Source organism: Hippocampus comes, unplaced genomic scaffold (genome assembly GCF_001891065.2).
Source record: "Hippocampus comes isolate QL1 unplaced genomic scaffold, H_comes_QL1_v1.1 scaffold186, whole genome shotgun sequence".
Taxonomy (NCBI): Eukaryota; Metazoa; Chordata; class Actinopteri; order Syngnathiformes; family Syngnathidae; genus Hippocampus; species Hippocampus comes.
The window spans coordinates 1,763,390-1,788,379 of record NW_017806236.1 but is presented as its reverse complement, the minus strand read 5'-3'; the positions used below and the strand labels follow the sequence as shown (position 1 = coordinate 1,788,379).

The window sequence follows — 24,990 nt, the reverse complement described above, 5'->3', positions numbered from 1 at the left end:
ACACACACACACACACACACACACACACACACACACACACACACACACACACACACACACACGCTCTAATTGATTAGACTGTGTTGATTAGCACAGAAGTTCACTCCGTTAGCTCCGCCCCTCAAACGACAAGAGCGACATTGAGCCAGTATGAACCCTTTCCATTTTAACAATGACTGAAAACTTTTCATGAAAGGGAGGAAATGGGTGGTTCCTCTCAAAGCAATGACAGCAGACATAACACAGAGGGATTATGTCCGTCTGTCATGATGTCGTTGTGTGTCTGAGGCATTTGTCATGGCTAGCCTGATTATCTAAACCATCACCGCTTGTTAGTGAACAAAATTAGGGAAAAAAAAGACAATTAATATCCATCCATCCATCCATCCATTTTCTACTGCTTATCTGGGGTCGGGTCGCGGGGGCAGCAGCTTTAGCAGGGAAGCCCAGACTTCTTTCTTCCCAGCCACTTCTTCCAGCTCTTCGCGTGAAATCCCGAGACGTTCCCAGGCCAACTGGGAGACATATTCTCTCCGGCGTGTCCTGGGTCATCCCCAGGGCCTCCTGCCGGTGGGACATGCCCAGAACACCTCACCAGGGAAAGCGTCCAGGATGCATCCTCATCAGATGCTCGAGCCACCTCATCTGGCTCCTCTCGACGTGGAGGAGAAGTGGCTCGACTCTGAGCCCCTCCCGAATGACCGAGCTTCTCACCTTGTCTCTTAGGTAGAGGTCGTACACCCTGCGGAGAAAACTCATTTCGGCCGCTTGTATCCGGGATCTCGTTCTTTCAGTCACGACTCATAGAACGTAGATCAACCGGTAAATTAGAAAAAAGGGGTACATTTGAGTTTTACATATTATATTTCTGTCAGTCAAGCAAGCAATTAAAAAAAAAAAAAAAAAAAGGAAAAGAGGGCCAGGTGGTTTGTTGGAACGTAACAGAGACGGACAGAGAGAAAGGACACGTCTGGTGTGGAGCCTGAAGAACGGGATTTGCAGAGTTTGGAGAGGCAAAAGGTGCCGCAGTGAGCGTCAGAATGTGGGTCTCATCATAAGAGAGGTGGAAGGCAGGAGGATGACTAAATTCAGGAGGATGGAACGAGTGGATCACAGGGAGAGCTGATGAGGTAGATGAGGATGAAGAGCACAAAGTGTGGGATTACACGTAATTACGAGAGCGCATTGAGAAACTACGGATTGGCACTTTTGGGAGGGGCTGGGGCTTTAATTCAAGTCATTCTGTGTCCATCCAGAGCGCACATGACAAGATGTGCAAAGGGGGTGTGGGGGTGGGGGGGTATGAACACACCTCTCCGGATTGAGAAGCACTGTGTTGCCATGGAAATGGCTCTGACGTCAGACCAGGCATTATGTGATTACTCATAGTCTGTTGAGGAGCAGACCAATAAAACAGGGGCCATTACTCACACACGGGGAGATGGCCAGAGCTTAGGTTACACACAAGCTCCAATATGCACGTGCGCACACGTGCGCACACGCACACACACACACACACACACACACACACACACACACACACACACACACACACACACACACACGGAAAACGGGAATATGGATACACTCATGGACGCACTCAGTCATTTTTGAAGCATGAATCAAAATAGGATGGATTAGCTGCTTTGAAAAAAAATCTAGTGGTCACAAATCCACACACAGTTAAATCTGAGAGGAATTTTGAAAAAATAATTTCCGCAGAAAATAATAAAGCCGTCCATTTATTATCACCGATGATCAATTAACTTTTTAAAAAAAAATTTTTTAATATTCTTACAACTGTCAAACAAGTAGAAAAAAAAAAGACCACCGATAATGCTGAAGGAGAATTCAGTTCAATTAAACAACCGAAACTAAATAACGACATATAATGGTGGGACGTCATTTACGGCAGTGAAAAGGTGAGCTATTAACTACTGACTTAACTGATGAAACCCTGTTGAGTAAAACCTAACAACAGTATTGTCCCATAAACATACCCGGGGCGCCCATGTTTGACAATGTGCATCAAGCACGTACGGCGAGACGTCCACGATTGTGTGGAGCACACACATACACATTCCGCTGACTTCCTCTTCGCATCTCCCACGCATTCTCCACTGGGAGTTAAAACACTGTTAGGGCTGATAAGGATCCTGGCAAACAGTGAGGATAAACAGTCCGTCTGGTAATTCAGAGCGAGTGGCCAATCGGAGAAGAGGACGCCCAGACAAACATGCGATGCAGACTCCATTACCGATGCATTGTGTGTTCCCACCCCAACGATCATTAGTCTATACGTAGGGCAAAGTGTCACAGTCCAAAAATGAATGAACGCGAGCTCCAGCAGTTTCCATATTGTTTGTTCTTTTTCAGAAACTGCTTTTCTTCAGCAATAGATCACTCCTTTAAAGAAATGTCGCCGTCCAAAGAAAAGCGCCTGCAGTATTTTCCGCAATTTGAATTTGAAAAATATCAAGAACCTGCCTTGCTCTTTTTTTCAGAAAAACAGTACAAACTCACAAAAGTGAAATCATCGCAGAAAGTTGGATCACAATCCAAGTTGAACATTTTACAAAAAGAGTTTACAAAAATGAATGAAAAAAATGAAAAGCACTGGAAAAAAAAACGAACTGAAACAACATTTTACGTGTTTGTTGTGTCTTTCCATTCCTCTATCAATCCATCGGTCTGTTTGTCTGTTTAATCAAAATCCATCCATCACCCGTCTATCCAATTCGACAACGACTGACAGATAAAAGCAAGTGACTTGTCGTGCTTTGTATGGGACAATTAAAGAGGAATTAGAGCCACAAATGCCCTTTTTCGAACGTGGCAACTTTGCAAAACAAGCGATGGGAAACTTCAAGTTCCCATCGTATTCATTTTCAGCTTCCGCTGTATTCATTTTCTATATTTCAGTCAAACGTCAAAATCGCTTCTACATCAGCTCAATGAGATGTTTCAGCATCAAATTCAAATCCTGAGCCCAAGTGGATTTTTCCGCCATGTGTGACCCTTTTCGACAATTTCCTCAATCTCCGCATCTTTCCTGACATGCTGTCTTAACGCGGAACCCGTCATTCTGAACCCAATCAACCATTCCATACCCAATGTTGAAACACTGCCCTCTACTATTTTTAACTCAAGCTTCTGTTGACAATGACGGATGATTGTGACCTAAAGACACCGAGCGACTCCCGTTCTATCCAAGCCAAGGAGACATTGACGTTCACCGTGACCTCACTTTGCGTTTGTGCAGTGCGTCACATAGCACCGGCGTCATCCCGCATCTATTCCACCGCAGTATCTGCGGCAAAGATTGTGCTTAATGTGCATGAAGCGAGTCCAGTTTATTACATTTGGGACAAGTGTTCCGTGTCACTTCTCTGCCACAAATGTGACTGAGCGCCGGCCAAACTTAATCTCGCGCACACTGCATCATGGTTAATTTGGTTACAATGATAGCGCATCTGAGCTGATCTCATTAAAGGCTTACCATCCCAACAGTTCACCATCCCGCCATCTGTACCGTGAACGGCTTTCAGTGGGACACCTTACACCGGTGTGTGTGCGCGCGCGGTCCACCTAACAAGGCAGTGAACTCGAGTGTGAATACATGAGCCTCCTGCAAGGCAACATCCACGATGTAGGATCTGTCCAGGTGCTTTGACATGACTCCTAAAACGTGTCATCATAGTGTATTCCCTCCCGCTGTCTTGTCAAAGTTATTATCCGCTTAAAAGTGGAATTCCTTTGACAAAAAATCATCATCATTGAACCACTTTAGTTCCAAATTGAGGTACGCCGGTTTGTCAGTTGACTCACACTCACTCAAATTAGAACTTACAGGAAATTTATTGTGATTGGCTTGACCAGCCCCGATTAAACCGTGACGGAAAACTGTGAAGCCTCAACCGGCGTAACATCAGCTTGTCCACAAGACGCCCCCCCCCCCCACACACACACACAAAATTACCGAAACAAGACCTCAAGGCTAATGATGTCATCGCTGGGCCCCGTTACATCCGACTTAACTCAAAATATATTAAACCGTGCAAAATGTTCAACTTCGATGACAGAATAGAAGAAAAAAAAACCCCAATCATTTATAATCGAGATAAATCAACTTAAGAATATCAACTGTGTAAGTGAGGTTTCCTGCTCAGAAAACTGAGTGAGCTTAAACAAACAGAAATGGAAGATCATGTAGCAGCAGTTCAGCGACAATAATGAGAGGTTAATTAATCCGCAGATCAGTCGCTCAGTGTCCAATGCAGATAATGCGGCTTAGCACACATTCCCCCCCCCCCCCTTCGGAAAATCAGAAGCGATTATTACGACCCGCTAATAAATACATTGTGAGGCAGTCGTGTTCCATCCATTACACATGTGAGAGGAATGTTGTTTTGCGGTGGCCTTAAAAGTCAAATAAAATACAAGAGCTGAAGCGTGTTTGCCCAGTAGAACACATCCTGGTCTGGTCTGGCCCGGCTCCATACTCGGTCCAGTCCACTCAGACCCAGAAACACAAATACACTAATGAATTGCAGCTGCCGGGCTCAAACGGACGGCCTTCCTCTTTACTTTCCGTCCTTAAAACCCGGGCACAATCTTCCCCTTCGTGCTTTTACACTCCGCTCCTTTCGTCTCCCCCCTCACTAACGTACAGTAAGTGAGACCTGCCCACAAGAGAAACATTTCTCCAAACATTACAGTCGTGTGGAGTTTTCCTCTTCATAACTGAGCGGCCGCTACTTCTCAAAGAGTTCCAGTCTTGCAGCACCCTTGAGGTCTCCCGCCCCTACGACTCAGGACGAGTTTGTGTTTTGGGGGTGAAAGCGGAAGCTTATCCGCGGCTCCACCTTGGCACTTGTGCGCCTGCCGAGTGTGAGCGTTGTTCGGCGTGCGGCGCATCACCTCCTCCGATGAATTCCTTTCAATTCCCTGTTTTCACATCCTCTCTGCAGCTCAGCGACATATGTCAAAGGCCCGCAACAGTGTCCGAGTCTGTCTAATGGACTGCGCAGATGCCGCTTTCCTGGAAGGATTCCTCTTCTCTTCGGCGGAGCATGTGTGTGTGCAAACAGTCCTACACGTCTCTCTCAATATGTTTCACTGCTGTCTGCAAACAATAAAAAAGGTGCACGGCAAGGCAAGATGAGGGGTGTGGGGAGAGAGAGAGAGACAAAAAAATGTGGAAATTGGCATAAGAAGAATGTGGAAACATAGCAGGAAAGTTATGCTGCTGTTTGGACGATCCTTGTTAAGGGTAAGCAAAAAGAGGAAGGAGGAAAGGCAACAGAGCTCATTTGTAAGGATGGTGAGAAGAGTGTGGACAGATTTTTGACTTGATGGCACAATCGAGCCTGTCAAGGGGCTAAGAGGTTTTGTTTGTGTAGTTTGGGGCTGGTTGGTAGAGTCGACTGAAATCTTACACTCAAAACGAGCCTTTTCGTCGAACTGGCCCTTGAAAGGGTCTTAACATTCAGTCCTGCGCGGACATGAATGAGTGCTTCTTACATGCGCGGCAACGTCGCAAACCATTTGATCCCGATCATTTCCTCTTGGCTTTGTCTGCACGTCCGGTGACCTCCAAGATGCACTGCAGCCATCAGAGAGCTAAATATGCATTAGGAGTAACCTTTCATAGGCATGTAATGTTGTCAAGTCACCGACCCTCAACATCGGGAGAGGATCGCGCTGAACCGGGCAAGGCGTGACGAAGAGTAAAAAGACTTCAGTCACAGTAAATGAAGTTGTTTCTTTGAAGGACACCGACCGTCATTACCGCTGACATTTCAAAAATAATCAACTCATCATACAGTGACAGTCTAAAAACAAAACCCTCCACTACCTGCAACCTGTCACCTGGTATTTGTCTCTCTTCATCAAACGACTGGCTTTGAGTTGCTAAGATCCGATCCATTCATTTTCCACCACTTATGCAGGTCACAGGGGAAGCGGTATGAACCTGGCCCAGAACACTAAGATGTTCCAAGACACCACTGAGGTGTTCCAAGGCCATCTGTGAAACATAACCCCTACCCAACATGTCCTAGGATTGCCCAAAGTTGAACATGCTATGCTCAAAATACCCAGCAATGCTCTGGAGAAGGATGACCTTATCTCTAGGGTCAATCCACACACCTTGCAGAGACTTCCACCACTTGTTTGTTTGTAAACTTTTGGTCATTACCGAACGCTTGTGACAATAGATTCGACAATCCGATACTGTGACGAAGGGGCAGTATTGCCGCAAATACAGGGCAAACGCAGGGCACACATCACAGCCACCTCTATGGACACACCATATATACATACACAGCAAGTTTGACACAAAACAAACTTTACACAAACAGAGAACAAACTTTACACCTGATGTACAGTACGCAAAAGTAGGAAACTATAATTGCATCCCTGGGGGCGAAGACAAACGTAGGGACGGATCAATGCAGAAGTCAACCCCCAAATTTTGGCAGAAAGCAAACGTAAGGAAAACACCCATCCATATGTTGCATGGATACGAAACAAGGAAAGGACCAAATAATAGCAAAGCAAGTTAGCAAAAAAGTGTAACTCAGGAGAAGTGTTTACATTGGGAATTAGTCAAGCCCGTGATGCTCGTATGCAAACCGCAAAAACGTTCAGATCGCTGGCTGAACCGCCAACCTCCAATAAAAGGACAACAAAAGGGCTGGGTGGTGGCGGGTGGTCCATTCATTTATTTTATGGAAAAGTAAAGTCAAATAAAAGGCAGAGAGGATGAAGGGTGTCTTTGGGAAGGAGCGTGAGGACTGTTTCCTATAAAAGATGCCGTCCGGGACTCTTTCAGCATTACAGATGTGAGCGGGGATGCTGTCACACTTCCAGTTTGCTTTCTCTGGCCCGAATGAGCTGACGGGTTTGTAAACTTGGGTCTATTTTCCATCGGTTTCAGTTTCTATTCATCCATTTCCATATTCTGATTCGCTTACCCTCACAAGTGCCGCGGGGCATGCTGGAGCCTATCCCAGCCGTCCCACCCTGAACTGGTTGCCAGCCAATCGCAGGGCACACGAACAAACATCTGTGCTCTCAGTCACATCTAGGGACAATTTAGAGTGTTCCATGAACCTGCCATGCATGTTTTTGGAATGGGGATGGGGGGACCGGAGTACCCGGAGAAAACCCACGCAGGCACTTTGGGAGAACATGCAAACTCCATACAGAAACACCGGAGCCGGAATTGAACCCCGCATCTCTGCACTGCGAGGCTGACGTGCTAACCAGTCGAACACCGGGCCAACAGTTTCTATTCACATAGTAGAAAATTATAACTAAACATAAGATCAATGTCTTCTGTCGGTTACAAGAGCATAAACTGAAAGAATGGCCATTCGGATGGACTCCCCTTAATAGAGATTATCCCCCCTTTATTTGGTGAAGTGACAAGACAGACAAGATAACGTGAAGAGGCAGTGGATAATTTTGCAGCCGTATCCGTTAAGGAACTGCGTACTTGTATTAGGTGGCCATTCTGCCCTTCAAGGTCAAACCTGCTTGTTTTGTCAGTCGAAATTGATCAAGGTTCTGTTACTTCCACCGATATTTTCGAACACTAACTTTAAGAGGGTGCTTGAGTTGATTTGCTCTTCTCTCACGTTCGATTACATGGTTAATATCAAACAAAACATATTACACCAAAAGGAAAAGACAAGCTTGGGTTTGATTAGAACAGACTTAAGGATCCGAGTGTGAAAGCAGGCGCGGACACAAAAGGATAGAAGAGCTCAGTGTGATGTCTGGGTTGTGAAGAATCTCCTGGGGGTCAGCCTTTCCAAATAGGTTTGCATGACATGACAGGAGCGTTGGAGCTGAAAGACATTTTGTAGGCACCGCTTCAAGCTTTAATCGACACTTTGGGGACTGGTCCAGGAAAAAAAAAACTTAACTGAACAAGACCCTTTTTTTTCACCTCCTCTGTCAACACTCCAGGTGAAGACCACGTCAGTTTACGCCTGTACGCAACCAAAAACCCCAAAGAGAATGTTCCAACATTCATTTTCCGTTTTTTTTTTTTAACAAAGGCTGAGTAGGTGCCAGTGTGTAAAGTTGCGCGTACACATGTGAGAGTGTGTTCACACATGTGGGCTCATCTGTGCGACATCTGCTTGAGCAGCCCAAGGCTCCTCGCTACTTGAGAAGTGTGTCACGTTTCTCAGTGACGTCAAAAGAGCCCCCTTCATCTCCACACGATGGAACTTGGCCAAAACCACCGCACGTCAATCCACATCCTCACACTGGCTGAACTGTCTGTTGAGCTCTGACTGATCAGCTCTCAAAAGCACTCGCTCGTCTTCATTTCAACACTTAAGTGCAAGCAGACAAAACGCTAAGGTAGATTAGCTCCAAAGGGCCAACAAAAAGTATAAAATGTCATGGGGATGAAGGGGGAGGTATTGACAAAGTAATGCGTGAGCAGCTGACAATTTAACACTGCCAAACTTGTCAATGTCTAATGTCAAGAATAACAAAGTACAAATAAACAAAGACGACTAAAGCTTTCCAACTTGATTTTTGGGGGAGAGGGGGGAACTTTAGGAAGCCTCCAGGCACAGAACTATTTAAAAATTATTCATTCCAACAGTTTCAATTCATTTTAACAAACTATTTGCTGAAAAAACTTCCCTGTTCAAACTGATCCTCATACTTTTTTCTCGCACTCCAAGATGCTGCCCAAACAACCTGATTTCCTAAGGCACCATGTTAGCAAAGAAATAGCTAGCACAAGAGGATAGCTAGCTAGTTTGACCGCCAACGGCAGTCTGATAGAAGATTCCAGTTGAGGTCCAACAGGCAGATGAAGCTTGTTGTGAGACTGACGCTGCAGAAAGCAGGGGGGTGAACTTCTCAAGATGCAGAGACAGGTCAGGATAACATTTTGCTGTGGGGGAAGGTAGCATCTGGTAAGCTAGTAACTGCTAGGTACTTATACAAAGCACCTGAATTAAAGACAAAAAAATATGAGTATGCATTATGGAGTCAAATAAATAACATGTCTAACATGTCTTTTGTCTATTTTTTTGGGGGGGGGGGGGATCAAATTATCGTCTGCCTTTGTGAAGGGGGACCACCACCCTTGTTTATAGTAAGCCATTTTATTCCAAACTCTGACCAAAACGTCATCTTCCAAGTCTGAATTACTGAAAACATCTCAGCAAATTACACATCACTGCTTGGTCCCTCCCATTTGTTTTTGTTAATCAACTTTCACGGGTTAAATACCACCGAACAACTACGAACACAATAGCAATCGGCTCGCCACACTCCCACACTGACGTCAATGGGTTCTCAAGTTTCTCAAGGGAAAAATTGATGCTTTCAAAGCGGCTAAAAGCCACCAGAAAACAATGGTAAATCATCAGTCTTTTTTTTTTTTTTTTCAGTGCAGACACTCCTTTTCAAGTCCAGCACTATTACTAATTTTCCAATTATAGACGAGCATCCTTTTGAACTGTAACTGTATGCAAAAAAAAAATAAAAAATAGAAGGGTGTCCATTATTCACAAAGTTCTTGCCAAAGCTTGGTCCTTACCCCTTGTGAAAAGCAAGGGTCACTATAACGTCAAGAACATGAGGGCCAGATCTATAATTATCTGCTTTTCTTGGTCATGTGTACTCTATGCGAAGGGGATGTGTAAAAAAAATAAATAAATCATGTTTTTGCTCATTCACTCAAGCAATTAATAAACTCCAAGGTTTGGTGCATGAAGTAGCTTCCAAGCCACTATCACAATGACAAAGGACAGGAAAAGACACGCATCTACCTACTGTTTTAGCCATTCATTGTGGCTTAGGGTAAGCCAATGTCACTTTACACAAAGAAGCACATCGGGTCTGTCATTGTAGAGACTTTCCAACAACAACAATTAAAAAAAAAGTCAAAGAGACTTTTTGTAACTGCTGCTATCCTCTGTACGAAAACTGCGGCGAGTAAATAAAATATGCACGCAACCATCTGACTAGTCTTTCATTTCCCACCCCACATGGTACTATTTTCTTTTGATTTAATTTGAGTGGATACATACTATATGCCCGATTCCATGTTCATTAGTTTACGTACATGCAGGGTGTCACTGCAGTAAAGTGGCGGACATTCTTGTCAATATCAACCCTCCGAGTGCTCGAACATATGTAAGTGTCCCTAACCCAAAAAAAATGAGGCCTCTGCAAGAGTCGAAAGAAGAAATATGACAGATGGGACATTTCTGACTTAAGTGAGTCAAACATGGGGCATTGAGCAGAGCGGGGAACAGCAGAAGCCTTGTTGGCTGCAGGGCCAGACAAGACGCATGGCCAGCCAGTGAGGCAGCGGCAGGCAGAGGTTACAATAACACATTTGCTTGCATCATGCCAGCGGGAGACACACGCACGCTGGCTGATATATGCACACAAGGACCGGGTGAGTTAAATGCAGGTCTGCAAAATATCTTACTAGTTTCACCACACTAAAGCGACAGAAAGAAGTAATGGGCATTACTTGCGACCAAGTTTTCACCTAGTAAAAATATTTTAAGATAAGCATTGCTTGATTTTGGCATGTCCATGTTTGCACAAGCATTGCACAAAATGCAAGATGCCAAGGCAAACAGAATTTAAATCTCGATGCAGAGTGGGTCGTGGTCATTTTTAAAACATCACATCTTGAAATATCGAGCCCCAACGTTTCTCCAAACATTGTTAAATTGTCAAAAGCTGTTCTGTTTTTAAATGAATTCAAGTGTTGTGCCTTGGCTTGTATGAGGCACATGGGGTTGCCTTGTGTATGAAATGCCTTTCCTTGCCCAGACCTATAAAAAAATGTAACATTAGCACAAATGCTAGTGCTAATGCAACAGAAGCAGTTCTAGTTTGGTGACCGGTGTAAATCTTTTACAGTCCGTTGCATATCTCTGCATTGGGTGGGGTTAAACCTATAGCTGGTAATTTGAGCGCAACCACGACGTCAAATGCTTGACTATCTAGTATCTGGAAGATTATCATTCTATCTGAGGTGTCAAGGGTGGACTTGTCCTAATAGGGTTCGAAACGGGTCAGAGTCGACAATCTCAAATATGAAACGTAGTCAATATTTACAATAAAAAAAAAATTCTTCCTTCTTCAAAAAGAGTGATCAACATACTACAGAATGAAAAAAAACAACTGCAGTTGAAAAGTCACGTAGTAGCAATACCAACAAGAGGAATTGCCTGCACTTTCTTTAACTTCACCAATAAAACAGCAATTTGATCAATTTTGGAGACACCGTTGCCCCAGTTGTGCTACTTCACACTGTGGGAGAAGGAATTTGCTTTGTGCACAATCCAGCGGTTGCAGCCTGTTACATCTAAGGTGTCATGACTCCTTCCAGCGAAGCGCCAGCTTCCTGGGGCATCGTGAGAGTGTCCATTGATTGAGCGGAGGGCCGCTGCACACCTGCTGACATCCTTGGATGCTGTTGTTGGCAGGAGCCAGCGTGCCTGGGGGAGGGCGGGGGGGAGATGGGATGACGTTGGCTCACAGGTTGGCCCATCAGGGTGCGCTAAAACTGCGCAATGCAGTTGATTTATCACAGTAGCCAGCTAAGGAATGTCCCTCATGTAAGGGTCAGTATTTGAGAGCTGGCCTCCTTATGTGACAGAAAAGGTCCTTCACCGGCACAAGCGCATGAAAGGCCCCTCGTGTTGCCTTCATTTCACCTAAGTGGTGTCCTGCTCTCCCAGATACCAACTGGCAACTGTTAACCTTCCGTCCTTTAAGGGGTGCATACATTTCTAAAGCGCTGAACACACGCATGCTTGTTTCGTGTGCACAGCAGGGAGTACATTCTCGGTCCATTTGTGTGGTGTAGTAAAGAACACTATTGACAGACAAGAACATTGGCAGAGCTGCCAACTTGTTCAAATTCATTTCCAGAACAATGAACCAGAATTTCCATATTTTAAAATGTATGTCAAGAGCATTTCGGCGGGATTGCACACAGAACAGTTACTGCAATACATACTCAATATACAAAAACATACATGTATGTGCATACACACATACCTACCTGCTGGTACGTAAATGCAAAACCATATGGATAATTCTCTGGAAGTATGGTGTGATGAGGGCCGAAAAATAATCTTGTTCATAACCAAGATAAAATGATGTATGCCTTTTATCAAACCTTCCTTCTGTATGATCTGAATAACGATAGTTCACTCATCCCTTCATTTGCAACACGTTATTGAATGCTGTGGTCTACTCCACTGTCAATTAAAAACGAATCATCTGTTAAAATTTTGAACAGCTTCACTACTTTTCTAAAGAGATATTCAGTTGAAAACAGGTACAAATTTCCAATTGTATGTTGAACATTAACTCAGAATGGCGAACAGCCAACAATTACGTGATGTTGCTGAAGAAGCATGGAGACAAAAAAGAAATAATCAGCCTTTCCTCCGCAAAATGCACAGGTGAATTGGGCTCTGTTAAAATTTTGCCAACTCGCGTAGAAGAATAGAAAGACCGTTAATTTATCAAACTCTTTCATTTTTCAAAGGACGCCATGTTTGCTGCACAGCTTATCAATTATGGACAGCGTTGTATTCAATTTAACGGTATTGTGTTGCATTAACGTTCTGGCAGTTTATTGATAACTGGTTTTGAAGCTGATGCATTTTAAGGGTAGAAAGCGGTCTCAATTGAATGGGTGAGTTGCCAATACACTCACAAATGACAGCACAAACCTCCATCCATCTAGGTGTTTATTTTATCTCTGCAGTATGTCTGAAATATATTTAGCTGCGAAATCCAGTGATTGGTCGTATAGGTAAGAAAATAATCACACTGGAAATAAGTCAGGGTTTGAACATACAATTGGACCATATTTACACACACACACACGCACATATATATGCAAGGAGGGTTCCATCACAAGTCCAGCATTCTGAGGCTGTACACAAAGTTGGGAGAGGGACCGTGGACTGGCGAGTGTCAAGAGGCACCGTGGACAACAAACAGGCCTCTAAAAATAAAACAAGAAGATGGCCGCCAGGGTCGACCTGCTTAGTGAATGCCTGAAGCAACAGAAGCTCAGGAAGCAGAAGGAGCCAGATGGACTGTCGTCAAAAGACACGCTTCTATATGGCATGTATCACCAACAAATAGTAGAAGTGGCTGACATTGAGAAAACATCCCAGTAGCTGAAAACAGCTAGACTCAAAGACTACACTGAGGCACTTATCATGGCAGCACAAAACGAAGCCTTAAACACAAGATCAATAGACGCTGGGGTCTACCACACCAGACAGGATCCCAGGTGCATGCGGCGCAAAGAATCTCCAGCATCGTAACAGGGTGTAAGATGCCTTATACATGGAGCGGCATAACCAGGTAAAAGGAATTGTGAGCCGTAACATACCGAATATGGACTAGAGGCCGCAGACTTAAGATGGCAGACACCAACAAAGGTGGTTGAGAACAACCAGGCCTAGATCCTGTGGGACTTCAAGATTGAGACTGATAAACTGTTGATAGCCAACCAGCCTGACAGGGTGGTGGTGGATAAACATCAGAAGACAGCAGTCGTGATATAGTATTCCCAAGTGATAGCAACATCGGGTAAAAGGAACTCAAAAAAGCTGGAGAAATACCAAGGACTGAAAATGTTCTTGTGAATATTCTAACTATTAAACAAATGTATTTAAATACTTTTGAAAATCACTTGTTAAATATAAATAACACCAATGCTAATCATGATGGAGAAGTCTAATCTACTTTGACTATTACAGTGTGGAAGACTTGCATCCCCCCAGATTGTGTGCATTTGCGTGTTACGAAGCATCTGCCTACCTTGTGTCCCTGGATGACTCCTTTCAAGCAACTCTTGTTGTTTAAAAGAGGTAACGTTGGTCACGGCTGTTTGTGGTTTGCAAAGAATGATACCCCCAATTAGCTTCTACAACAAGTCGGGGTGGAACAAAACTTCTGGACTAGAGCGGATGGCTGTTACCGTATTTTCCGGATTATAAATCGCACCGGAGTATAAATCGCACGAGCCATAAAATGTATAATAAAGAAGGAAAAAATATAAGTCGCACTATAGTATTAGTCACATTTTTGGGGGAAATCTATTTGATAAAATCTAACTCCAAGAAGAGACATGTCATCTTGAAAGGCAATTTAAAATTAAAATAAAATAGAGAACACGCTGAATAAGTGTACGATATGCTAACGTTACATGACGCATAAACAACAAACTGAGAACGAACGGTGCCTGGTATGTTCACGTAACATATTTAGATTTATTCAGTTTAACTACAGCATAAGCAAAAAGAACATGCTAACAAGTTTTCCAAAACCATTCGTGTCACTCCAAATCATGAAATCCAATGAAATCTTCATCCTCTGTGTCACTTTTAAACAACTCCGCCAACTCCAGAGGTAGAATATGTGGCGCTTCCTCTTGCACGTCGCTTACGTCAGACTGATCGTTGATTTATCAACATGGGGCTAGAGCGCCCTCTTGCGGTTTCATGTCAACAAGTCAAGTCAAGTACAACTTTATTGTCAAATACGCTGTATGTGCAACATACAGCGCAAATAAAATTTCTTCCCCCTCAACCAGACAAGACAACAAGAGGAGCCGCTGCGGGTGCCCGCGCCGCCATCAAAAGAACAGTTCACATTAAAATGACAAAATAATACAACACAACACATAAGACACAGTCGTGCAATCTTAACCATTTTTCCTGCATACACTTTGTTGTTTGAAGCACTTATAGATGAAAGAGGAGCGAATCAAAATGTCCTTTTCACCAGTGGATCAAAGACGTCATGCTGAAAATGTGCGCACGTCTGCTACAAGCTAAGTTTGAAAGCAACAAGAAGCTGTAGCGTCCATTAACATGTGAAATGATATAATAATGTGTTAATAATTTCACACACAAATCGCGCCAGAGTATAAGTCGCACCCCTGTCCAAACTACGACTTATAGTCCGGAAAATACGGTTCATAGAAAAATATTCTATGACAGTTCAACATCACAGAGACATATTTCAAACAATGCCGTCCCTTTTAAGGGAAGAAGTTACAGGCGCATATGCAAATGCATTCAGTACTTCACAAGGACACACAAATGCTTTCTCTTTGTGTCTCGCGCACACACACACGTGCACGCACGCACTGCGCACATACACACTGCTTCCAGGAACATTCTGTTCACCTCAACTCAATTCTCTAATGCTAACTGATAATAATTGTTTTTGTCTCGAGCAGAAAGCAGAAGAAACCACTGCATGTAACCGGATCGCATCGAGAAGAATCACAAATTCCGCTTCTGATAGTGTTCTAGCTCTCAGTATTTCATAAGCTCCTGAGGTGTTAAAACGCCCGTCAAGACAGGAGGCCCGTCTTAGCACTTCCAGCTGCGTTGGGGTTGAGTCTGTGGTTTGAGGCCCAACGTGGTTGTCGGGGGCGAATTCAACCTCGCGGCCTGCAGCAGATGGCAGCCATCAAGCTGCTGGCAACACACACACACACACACACACACACACACACGCGCGCACACACACACACACACACACACACACACACACACACACACACACACACACACACACACACAGTCACCACTTCTGTAATTTCCATAGTAAACGGTAGGGAGTCAGATGAGGTTCATTGTCATGAGTTGTGGGGAAGAGGCCACAACTTGTTGCTGGAGCTGCAATATGTCATGATGGAAAGGGACATGAGCTCCTGAAAGTGAAGCCATTGGAAAGACTGCAAATAAGACAAATGTCAGACATTTGTCCTCCACTACAGTCACCGTCAGGATACAATAAATAAGGCGATACTGTACATAGATTTCTGTCAAAAGAAACTGATATTAAGTCTTACGATATGCGGCCATGTCGACGTTGAATGAGAGAGATGATGAAGCGGTTTAAGAGACTTCAGAACACCCAATGACAAGTGGCTGCGTAAAGATGGGCATTAATACGTGAAAAGAGTCAAGTACTTGCACTTTGAAGAGTTGCATCCAATCCCTTTGACTGATCATACTGTATTTCCAAGTCGTTGCCGTTTCTCTGAAATCCCTTCGAAGTCGTGGTGTGTATTTTCAACACAATTCAAGGAGCAGGAGGCACTACCACCTTTTCGAGACTCGAGAATGCTCAGAACAAAGCAACAGGCTTGTTTCAACTCTGTGTGCCTTGATTTGATAACTCAAAGCGTCATATTTCAAAGCAACTCAAAGCGTCATATTTCAAAGCAACTCAAAAAAATAAATTATAAAGCAAGTTGGAAGCTCTGACATTGGGAAATCCAGTTTCAACTGGGCAAGATCACAGTCACTGCAGATTATGTGCGACCGGGAGTTGGTGGATGCGGGAGCAAACCAATCGTTCCTCTTATCACTGACGTGTGGTGAGGTTCATGACCGGTGGTATGGCAATGATTGCTCTGGAGTCGGATATAAAAATCTGAACCCAAAATAGAAGATTGAGCTGTTTTTTTTTTTTATTTAATTTTGGACCTTAACTGAAACATTTGTATTCAATGCTTCAATCAATCCCATACTCACTAACAATGTGATAGCAAAAAAACAAAAACAAAACAAAAGAACATTTAATAAAAGGTTATTTTTTAAATTAAAAAAAAAAAAAAAAAAAAAAAAACATTTGGTCTTACCTCCAAGTTTAATATGTAATTAAAGCCCCAATAATAAAATGGTTGACGTGTCTTTCTGGCCTCAACTATGCACTTTGAAGTCATTTTTCTGGCCAAAAGAAAAAATAAGTACTTCACACAAACTCACATAATATATTACAGTTTTTTTGAATGTCAACGTCTGCAGGAAAAAAACATGTATATTGGTGATATAAAGGTAAAAAAGTGAAATCTCATGTGTGAGGGCTTCCACCAAATGCCAGCATCTGAATTTCATGTGTGCATAGCTGCTGGAGTCATTTAAAGTGCACTGCTGCTTTTCCTTTCTCGCCCGTGTAGTTCCACAGGAAATGCATAAATGAAGCTATTTTATTAATTTATTGATGGAATCATTGAAATTATTGGATATAATAGGAATATCAATGTCAAGCACAAGGTGAATAAAATGGAAAACTAAAATAATTTTAGTTTTGTGGGTGCGTGCGTGTGTGTGTGGGGGGGGGGGGGGAATGCATCTTTAAATCACAAGCTTCCTATCTCGGCTTGCAGCGCCAAATGATGATTAACGACATCTGTAGTATACACAATGCTCATGATGACATCAATACATTTAAATTGTCACAATATTTACTTGAACGGCTAATTTCCGAGCGGAATACATCAGTCAGAAGGAGTTGGTTGACTTGTGTCAGTTTATTAAAACTACCTGGAACGATGACCAACCTGATAGATAAATTAAATAAAATGAATGGGAGAAGCAGATCAGCCAAATGTTAATTCCATTTTGTGGCACGAATCAGAGATTTCGCAGTGAGTAAAACGTTTAAAAAAATGCTCGGTTGACTCTTGACTGGAGTTTGATTAAAATATATATCTCCACCTCAGTGACAGATGTGACGCAATAAGTGCAACTGAATGATCAAATGAACAGCGGAGAGTTGTTTTTCAGTGCCAAAAAAGTGAGTTGAATTGCTCATTTACACCGCTGTCTTGTTTTGTGCCTTTATCGTACGCGGCCAACATGGAGAAGGTAACGCACACAAATCACAACAGAAGCAGAGTCACGATAAAAGCTCTGACAGACTATCACGCACCACTCTTCCACAGTTTGGGGGAGTAAGAGCACGCCTGCTGTTTTGCCTGGCTACTAAACAAAACCTCGAATGACCTACTTTCATTCCACCCCGACTCCTCCACCACTCGCCTCCTTGCACATGCACAGCTAATAGACCGGGACTGCGTGTGCAAGCACCGGGAGCGTGGATGATATCCTCCAATCACAAGACACAGCATCCCATGTTAGCATCAGCTTCTTGTTTATCTCACACTCAGACGTAAAGCTCTTTAAAAATGAACCAATGTTAAAAGTCTAAAGTTGACATCCCAAAAGGCTGTGTGTCCCCAAGTATAAGGATGCGTTTCTGGTCAAGCGTGTGTTAAATAGCTGCCCCCTAGACCGTTAGCAGCTCCCCCGCCCTCATCCGAAACACAATTCAATTATGGAGCTGGGCAGCAAAACTAGTGAAACAGGAAACATTTACTACAGCAGCAGCAATTGTGTTTGGATCCCATTCCACAGGAAGTCATTAAGAGAGATTTCAAGAATATCTTGATCATCCAAGTTATGAAAGAATTTCCTCCTCCCGCTATGATAATATTTGTGTTGGTGTCAGGAGTCGGACAGAGAGCAGAGCCTGTCATCAAAACGGGAAAGGGACGCTGCATTAACAATGAAAACGCAGCGTTCTCAAGTTCACTCGCCTCCTGCTTGATCACTTTCTGTTGCTTTTTGTCCCACTTTGTTGGGGCAACATGTCACCCATCCGACGACTGTAGCCTTCCCTGCTGCTCTTGAACTACCGGGAGAATTCTCTGTGCTATGACATCTTATGCCGCACCAGCTAGCTCCGAGCTGTGGTTGGTTAGCTAGCACAGCTAAACACTGCCTCGCACTGAAGAGACGCTCTTCTGAGTCACTGATCCTCAGCTCAGTGGCAGCATATACGTAACAGCTGAAAGGTATTGATTGCACAAAAGGAGCACGAGAAGTAATTAACAGATAGAGAAGTCATGATAAGCTAGTCTAAGCTATTGAGAAATGTAGTCACAAAACAGCAGTAGAAATGCTTGGGAGTACAGTACACTTTTCACAGCAGTCTGTCTGGAGCAGAGAGATACCATCTTTGAACACAAAAATTAGCAGGTAAGTAAGTGTCTCGAGAGAAAATAAACAGCTACAATGTAGCTACGGAAAACACATCCACAAACCAAAAATGAATCATTACGTTTCCATATACATCAGCTAGAAGCAGGAGGATCAAATATATGTTAATGCGGAATACTGTACTAATCATTTATGTCAGCAATGTTGGTTGTGATCATTTCCGCCATTTTGCACAGTTTTGAGATCGGCACAAGATACACTCTAAAAGTTACACACACACACACACACACACACACACACACACACACACACACACACACACACACAATCGTCACAGCGAGTGAAAGTGGTACAGTAGCCTCACTGTGCAGGCAGCATGGGATTCCCCCTCGGTGACTATGTGGATATGGGTGGATGTGGGTCTGAATGGTTGTTCGTCCCTAAATGTTGACTGAAGTCAGCTGGGATATGCTCCAATAACCCGCCCGCAAACACTGAACAATGCAATGTGACTCCAAGTGGGTCCTTTTTTTATTTATCCATCCACCCATCCATTTTTTTGAACGGCTTTATCCTCAAGGATCACAGGGTGTGCTTCGGGCAGTAGGTGGGGGACACTGGTTGCTAGCCAATCGCAGGGCACACAGAGACGAACAAGCATCTGCGCTGACACTCACACCTACTTCAATCAGCCTACCATGCATGTTTTTGGAATGTGGGAGGAAACCGGAGTACCCGGAGGAAACCAACCCACACAGGCACGGGGAGAACATGCAAACTCCACACAGGAGGGCCGGGATCGAACCCACGACCTCTGCACTGTGAGGCCGACGCGCTAACCACTGTCTCACCGGGCCGCCCCTTTATTTATTTTCATGAATTTAGCTCTGCTCAGGGTCTCTCTCTCTTTCTCTCTCTCTCTCTCTATGTAGTTTCTTTTTAACGAATTCAGCTCTGCTAAGGGTCTCTATAACCATTCAGAAACACTTTGGTTCTAACTTTTACACTTAGGTTTGTATGAAAATGTGTACGGTCACGCTGAAGGAATTCAATTTATTTGGTGAAATCAATTTCAGGCCCTATCCCCCAGACTTAATATGTATACAGCAAGAGAACCGTGGACTAGCATTTCCTTGCACGCTGCGAAAATAGATCCGCATCATGAGCTTGCACCTCTTCCTGCTGTTCGTCATCCACAGCTGATAAGCATACAACGGTCACTTTGGCTGAAACCAACAAGAAGCTTTGTCCGTCGTGCTAGCTGCTATCAGCCAAGATAGTCACGACTTTCTGGAAGGAGCCCAATGTTGGGGAATGTGCCTACTACTGTAAAGCAAACTAGAAAGCAATTAGGAAAAGTTTAGTCAAAGAAATGACTTGCCAGAAAAACTATGCATGCCAGGCAAGTAGGTGATGATGTCACTTTGTATTAAAAAAACTAAACACTACAGTGGAACCTTGGTTTTCATGAATACATTCCAAAAAGTCTAAACTAAAATTGAGTGATATGAAAACTTCAGCTCTACACTCCATAAGAAAACATGTAAATCCAATCACTTGGTTCTTTTTTTTGGGCTTGAGGTGTCTTATTGAACAGTCACACAATGGATAAGCACAAAAAAAAAAAACTTTTGAATTGCTTCTGATAAACATGCGGGTGAGTGGCCAGATAAACAGACTATTTTTAACTTTACGAAAACCATACCACAAAAAATAAAAAAGTCTCGAAACTTGAAAAGCTCAGTTGTGATTTCTCTCACACAGCTTATATCAATCACTCAGTACGTCATGGATTTAACATACCAATACGAATCTTTTTTTTTCTCCAGTATGGCTCCCCAAAAAGTGAAAAGTGCAAGAGATTGTGTATTACAACAGTACCAAGAATTATCTGGGTTTGCCAATGAAAAAGCATCAACGTGAGTGGAACATAAACCGCAAAAGACACAATTTTATGTGTTTTCAGTCAAGTGTATAGCAACACAACAAGTATCTAGCTGAGGCTACCACGGCAGGCTTGGGAGGAAGACAGCACTTGGAAATTCCTCGTTGCTTTATTTATTTTTGAAGTAAACTGTTTTGAGACAGAAACGATTAATCCGATGTGCTCTTATGAAAAGGTCTGCGAAAGAAGGAAACAAAAGTATTCGGCAATAATGTAAATACCATCAGGCCAACAAAGTGCAGATATCCTACTGCTACATTTAAACATCCTGACTTGATAAAACACCTTTTTTCTCCTACAGAGGAGAAGTGCGCACACACGCACACACACACACACACACACACACACACACACACACACACACACACACACACACACACACACACACACACACACTCAGGTTTGACAGTTCACGCCACCTCTCACCATGTGCTAGTCTCATTGTAGCCCCCCGATGTGCGTCTGAGCCCCTGCGTGAGCGAGGCGATGACTAGCGTGGGTCACTCTGGGCTTGTTTACACATTGCAGACCACACAGACAAGAGACGCTCACGACGGCATGTGTCGACCATGTGTGTCTCAATTACAGGCAGGTCGTGACTGGTCAACCGCCGACTGAGATGAGAGGCCTCCGGGTGCGCGGGGACGCTTCATCCATCAGGGCTGGTTGGGGGGAAAACTGATTCATTATCTTAACTAGATTGTGAGTCAAAATGTGGCGTGTGATTGCTGTGCAGATGACGCCGCTTGTTCCATAACGCTCCGGATTAGCTTTGCAACGTCTCATTGGGAGTAAAATGCTTAACTTGCACTCACTACATTAAGGAATGTCTTTTTTTCAGGACTGTTTTGACTGCTGCGATAATCAAATATACTACTGATGTATTGTGTCTTAAAAGCATTGACAGAAGTAATTAAAGATTTTTTTGTTGGGTTTAAGTTATGTGGGTGCGGGAAGAGACCACGTTTGTGCACTGTCAATAAATAAATGTATGGCAGAAGAGTATTGCCTAGTATAACCGCTTTTAAAAAATATCTGTATGTGGAAAAATCAGCCAGGTGTAACACCTGCTTAGAAATATGACGTCTGGCATCGGTACAACCAAAGTCGATTGAAACCTTAAAACGTCAAACTGCAGCAGTTGGATCGAAATAATACGGTTAAAAATGAATAATTGTCGCAAAAATATCAAATATGAGTTTCGGTGGGTGTGTGTGACCACAAAGAAAAACAAACAGGACCACTAAAGTGCTAACTAGCGTAGTTAGAGCACCTCTAAGTGGGCCGACTGACAGCCCTGCAGTACACACACACACACACACACACACACACACACACACACACACACACACACACACACACACACACACACACAGCTTTGATCACACCAAAAAAACTCCTCCTTTCGAACACTCAGCACAGTCACTGATGTTCCATCCACAGGAGCTGATAGGAGTGTGCACGAGGCAGCATGCGGATCGCAACCATTCTTCTATTTTGAGGACAGAAAGCCTCCGTAAAGTGAGGAAGAAAGTTATAAATATATGTGTCCTTTTAATGGACTAATTAGTTAATGGGAATCACCCTCAGTTTCTCTTTTTTTTTTTTGTCACCACTGGAAAGCACTGCTTCAAAATAAGGATTTGGGTGCCATTTGACACCAAACTTCTACTACAGCTTTGTTAACATATTCTCTGAATTCATATGGTATAAATCGAGGTACTTCAAGTATGACATGTATACATATAGTACATGCAGCAATATATAAATGACCAGTCACAAGTTAGAACACTTCGAATTACGATTGAGTGAGAAACTGTCTAAACGTTTGACTATGCATGTGCGCATGTGTATGTATGTATGTATGTGTGTGTGTGTGTGTGTGTGTGTGTGTGTATATAAACACACACTAATCAAAAAAATAAAGGGAACACTGAAACAGCTCAATGTAACTCCAAGTGTTCCCTTTATTTTTGTGAGCATTTTATACACATACATACATCGATAGATAATCATGTTCAATGTGCCAAATTGATTGATCAAGTTAATGGACAATATTCAGGTCTTGAATGCAAACAAATCCAACTCTATAAAGTGAACGTGATGAGGGGAAAAAAATGTTGTCTCAAGACAAGCTACTCATGTTTAAAAACGTCGCCAAGTAATGGTCCAAAAATAGATCAAGTAGTAGAAAATGGGCGGTGAATATTACAAATGATCACATTAAAATGCTAATAACAAGGCGATAACAATTGAGTCTGCATCATTGTTAATAAAATCTTTGCAAAATCAGGGCTCAACGGTTAAAGTGTGTACTTGGGTCACGGTGAGTGTTGGGGGTGGGGGTTTGGGGGGGGGTCCTACCTGGTCCCTCTGGATGCATGGCAGAGAGGTCCTGCGATGTGACTTGCTGTTGGACTGACTATGTGCCATGTCTGTGGATATCACCGAACTGGACCTCCTGCGCCTTTTAAATGCGGGGACGTCTCCCTTGGCTCCAGTCACGGGGGTGCAGCCCTCCTCGAGTGTCCCTTGGCCGGCGAGGAGCCTGTCAGCATACCTCGCCAGGAGGATGCCCACGACCCCCAGCAGGTACGCCACGTACGGCCTCCAAGCGGGACGAAGCTTGTGCAGCGACAAGAGGGAGACGGCGCGCACGACGCTGACGACCACGACCACGGACGTGCCCCGGTCCAGGCGCGCTAGCATCAGTGCGCCGCCGGCCGCGCACGCGAGCACCAGCGCAGCGGCTACTTCATGCGGGCCGTCCAGGAGGCTCCACGCCGCCGCTTCCGCCAGGTGGAACGCGGTGAGGAGCGAGAGGGCGGTTGGGAGCAGCACGCCGCAGCGAATCAGGTAGACGCCGAGCCAGAAGAAGGCACACAGGAGGCTGAGGAAGGGCGAGAGGGCAGCCCAGCAAGCGAGCAGCAGTTCGGCGAGGCAGCCCGCGAGCGAGTGACTGCACGACTGCAGCTGCGGGAGTGCGCACAGCTCACAGTTCCACTGTGCGCACCTCAGCAGCGCGGCCAGCACGAGCGCACACGCCGCGCAGCCCACTCCGATGCAAGTCCGCGCGCGGGTCCACGCCAGCCTCACCCACGACGACGCGCGCTGTGCGTCGCGGCTCAGTGGGACGACACGTGCTTGCGCGTAACCGTTGCGGCTCGGGACGCCGGCGGAGCCTTTTTCTGCCGCGCGCGTCCGCTCCAAATGTGCAGGCATGGCCACAGGAAATGGGGGCGAGCCTGTCGTGCATCGACGGTGCTGTGCTCGCAGGACGCCGATGAACAAACACGCTTTATTGCAGGAGCGAGGAGGGCGAAAAAGGTCGTTACGCACTGGCACCCACCGGCACGGGACGCCCCATTCTCTCTTATTTTCTTCCAAGCAGTGGTGTGGGTCAGATGGTGTGGAGATCCAACGCGTGGATCTGAAGTCTGTCCTCCTTTGTGGCACAAAATAGGCTCCCGTGTGTCACTGCTGCGCAAACGTTACACCATAAAAGACCCGCTCTATACGTCCGTGTGTCAGACACACACTCTGTGTGACAATGTTTTTTTTTTCCCTTCAAGTGGATCCACGCGTCACCCGTTTCCCAGGATGCAAATAATAGTGTCACGTGCGCGAGCGTGTCTGCCAAGTCGTGTCGAGGTTCACGAAGTCCGCGTGTCAGCCTCTCTCCAAGCAAGTCCTGAGCTCATTTCACACCCGCGAGTTCCGTCAAGGTCTCCCCAAATCCTCCACCAGTCTCTCAGCCAGCCCCGCAGGCGCCCTCACTATCTCACTAATGTATTGATCTGAACTCGATAACAAAGCAAAACACCCACTGTCCCAACGTAATAATCACCAAAAGACCAAACATCATATGCTTTTTGGAGCACTTCTAAAGGTTGCATGCACAAAAACACAAAGGTTAAACTGCGCCCATGCCATTTAGTAAAACGTAATCTCACGACGTTGCAGCTCATGGGACTCCACGTGTATTTTGTTTTTTTTCATTTTTGCGTGGGTGATGCCACCACAAACGTACAATGATGAACACAAACGGAACTTAATGCAAGATGCGTGTAAATGGCCAACAAAAAAATGTTTAGGTTGCTCAGGACGATGTGGCTGAATAACACGAATAATAACACGTCATTTATGAGATACTGTCATGAGCTGCGCTGCAGTTGGTGAGGTGGCATTGCACACGCTATAAGGCGA

At 44.4% G+C, this 24,990-nt stretch overlaps 1 protein-coding gene across 3 annotated transcripts in view; it reads right to left on the bottom strand.

Moving 5' to 3' along the window:
* The window catches only part of LOC109507618 (cGMP-inhibited 3',5'-cyclic phosphodiesterase A), a 71,864-nt gene extending 47,105 nt beyond the window's left edge, over window positions 1-24,759 (bottom strand). For 2 of the 3 annotated variants that reach the window (XM_019857198.1, XM_019857199.1), the window contains exon 1: window positions 23,149-24,759. In XM_019857198.1, the coding sequence (XP_019712757.1) occupies window positions 23,149-24,006 (858 nt within the window). In that variant the 5' untranslated portion in view covers window positions 24,007-24,759. Of the gene's footprint in view, window positions 1-16,022; window positions 16,186-23,148 lie in introns of those variants that run through there. The other variant, XM_019857200.1, reaches the window with a different exon arrangement.
* Between the last annotated feature and the right edge of the window lie 231 nt (window positions 24,760-24,990).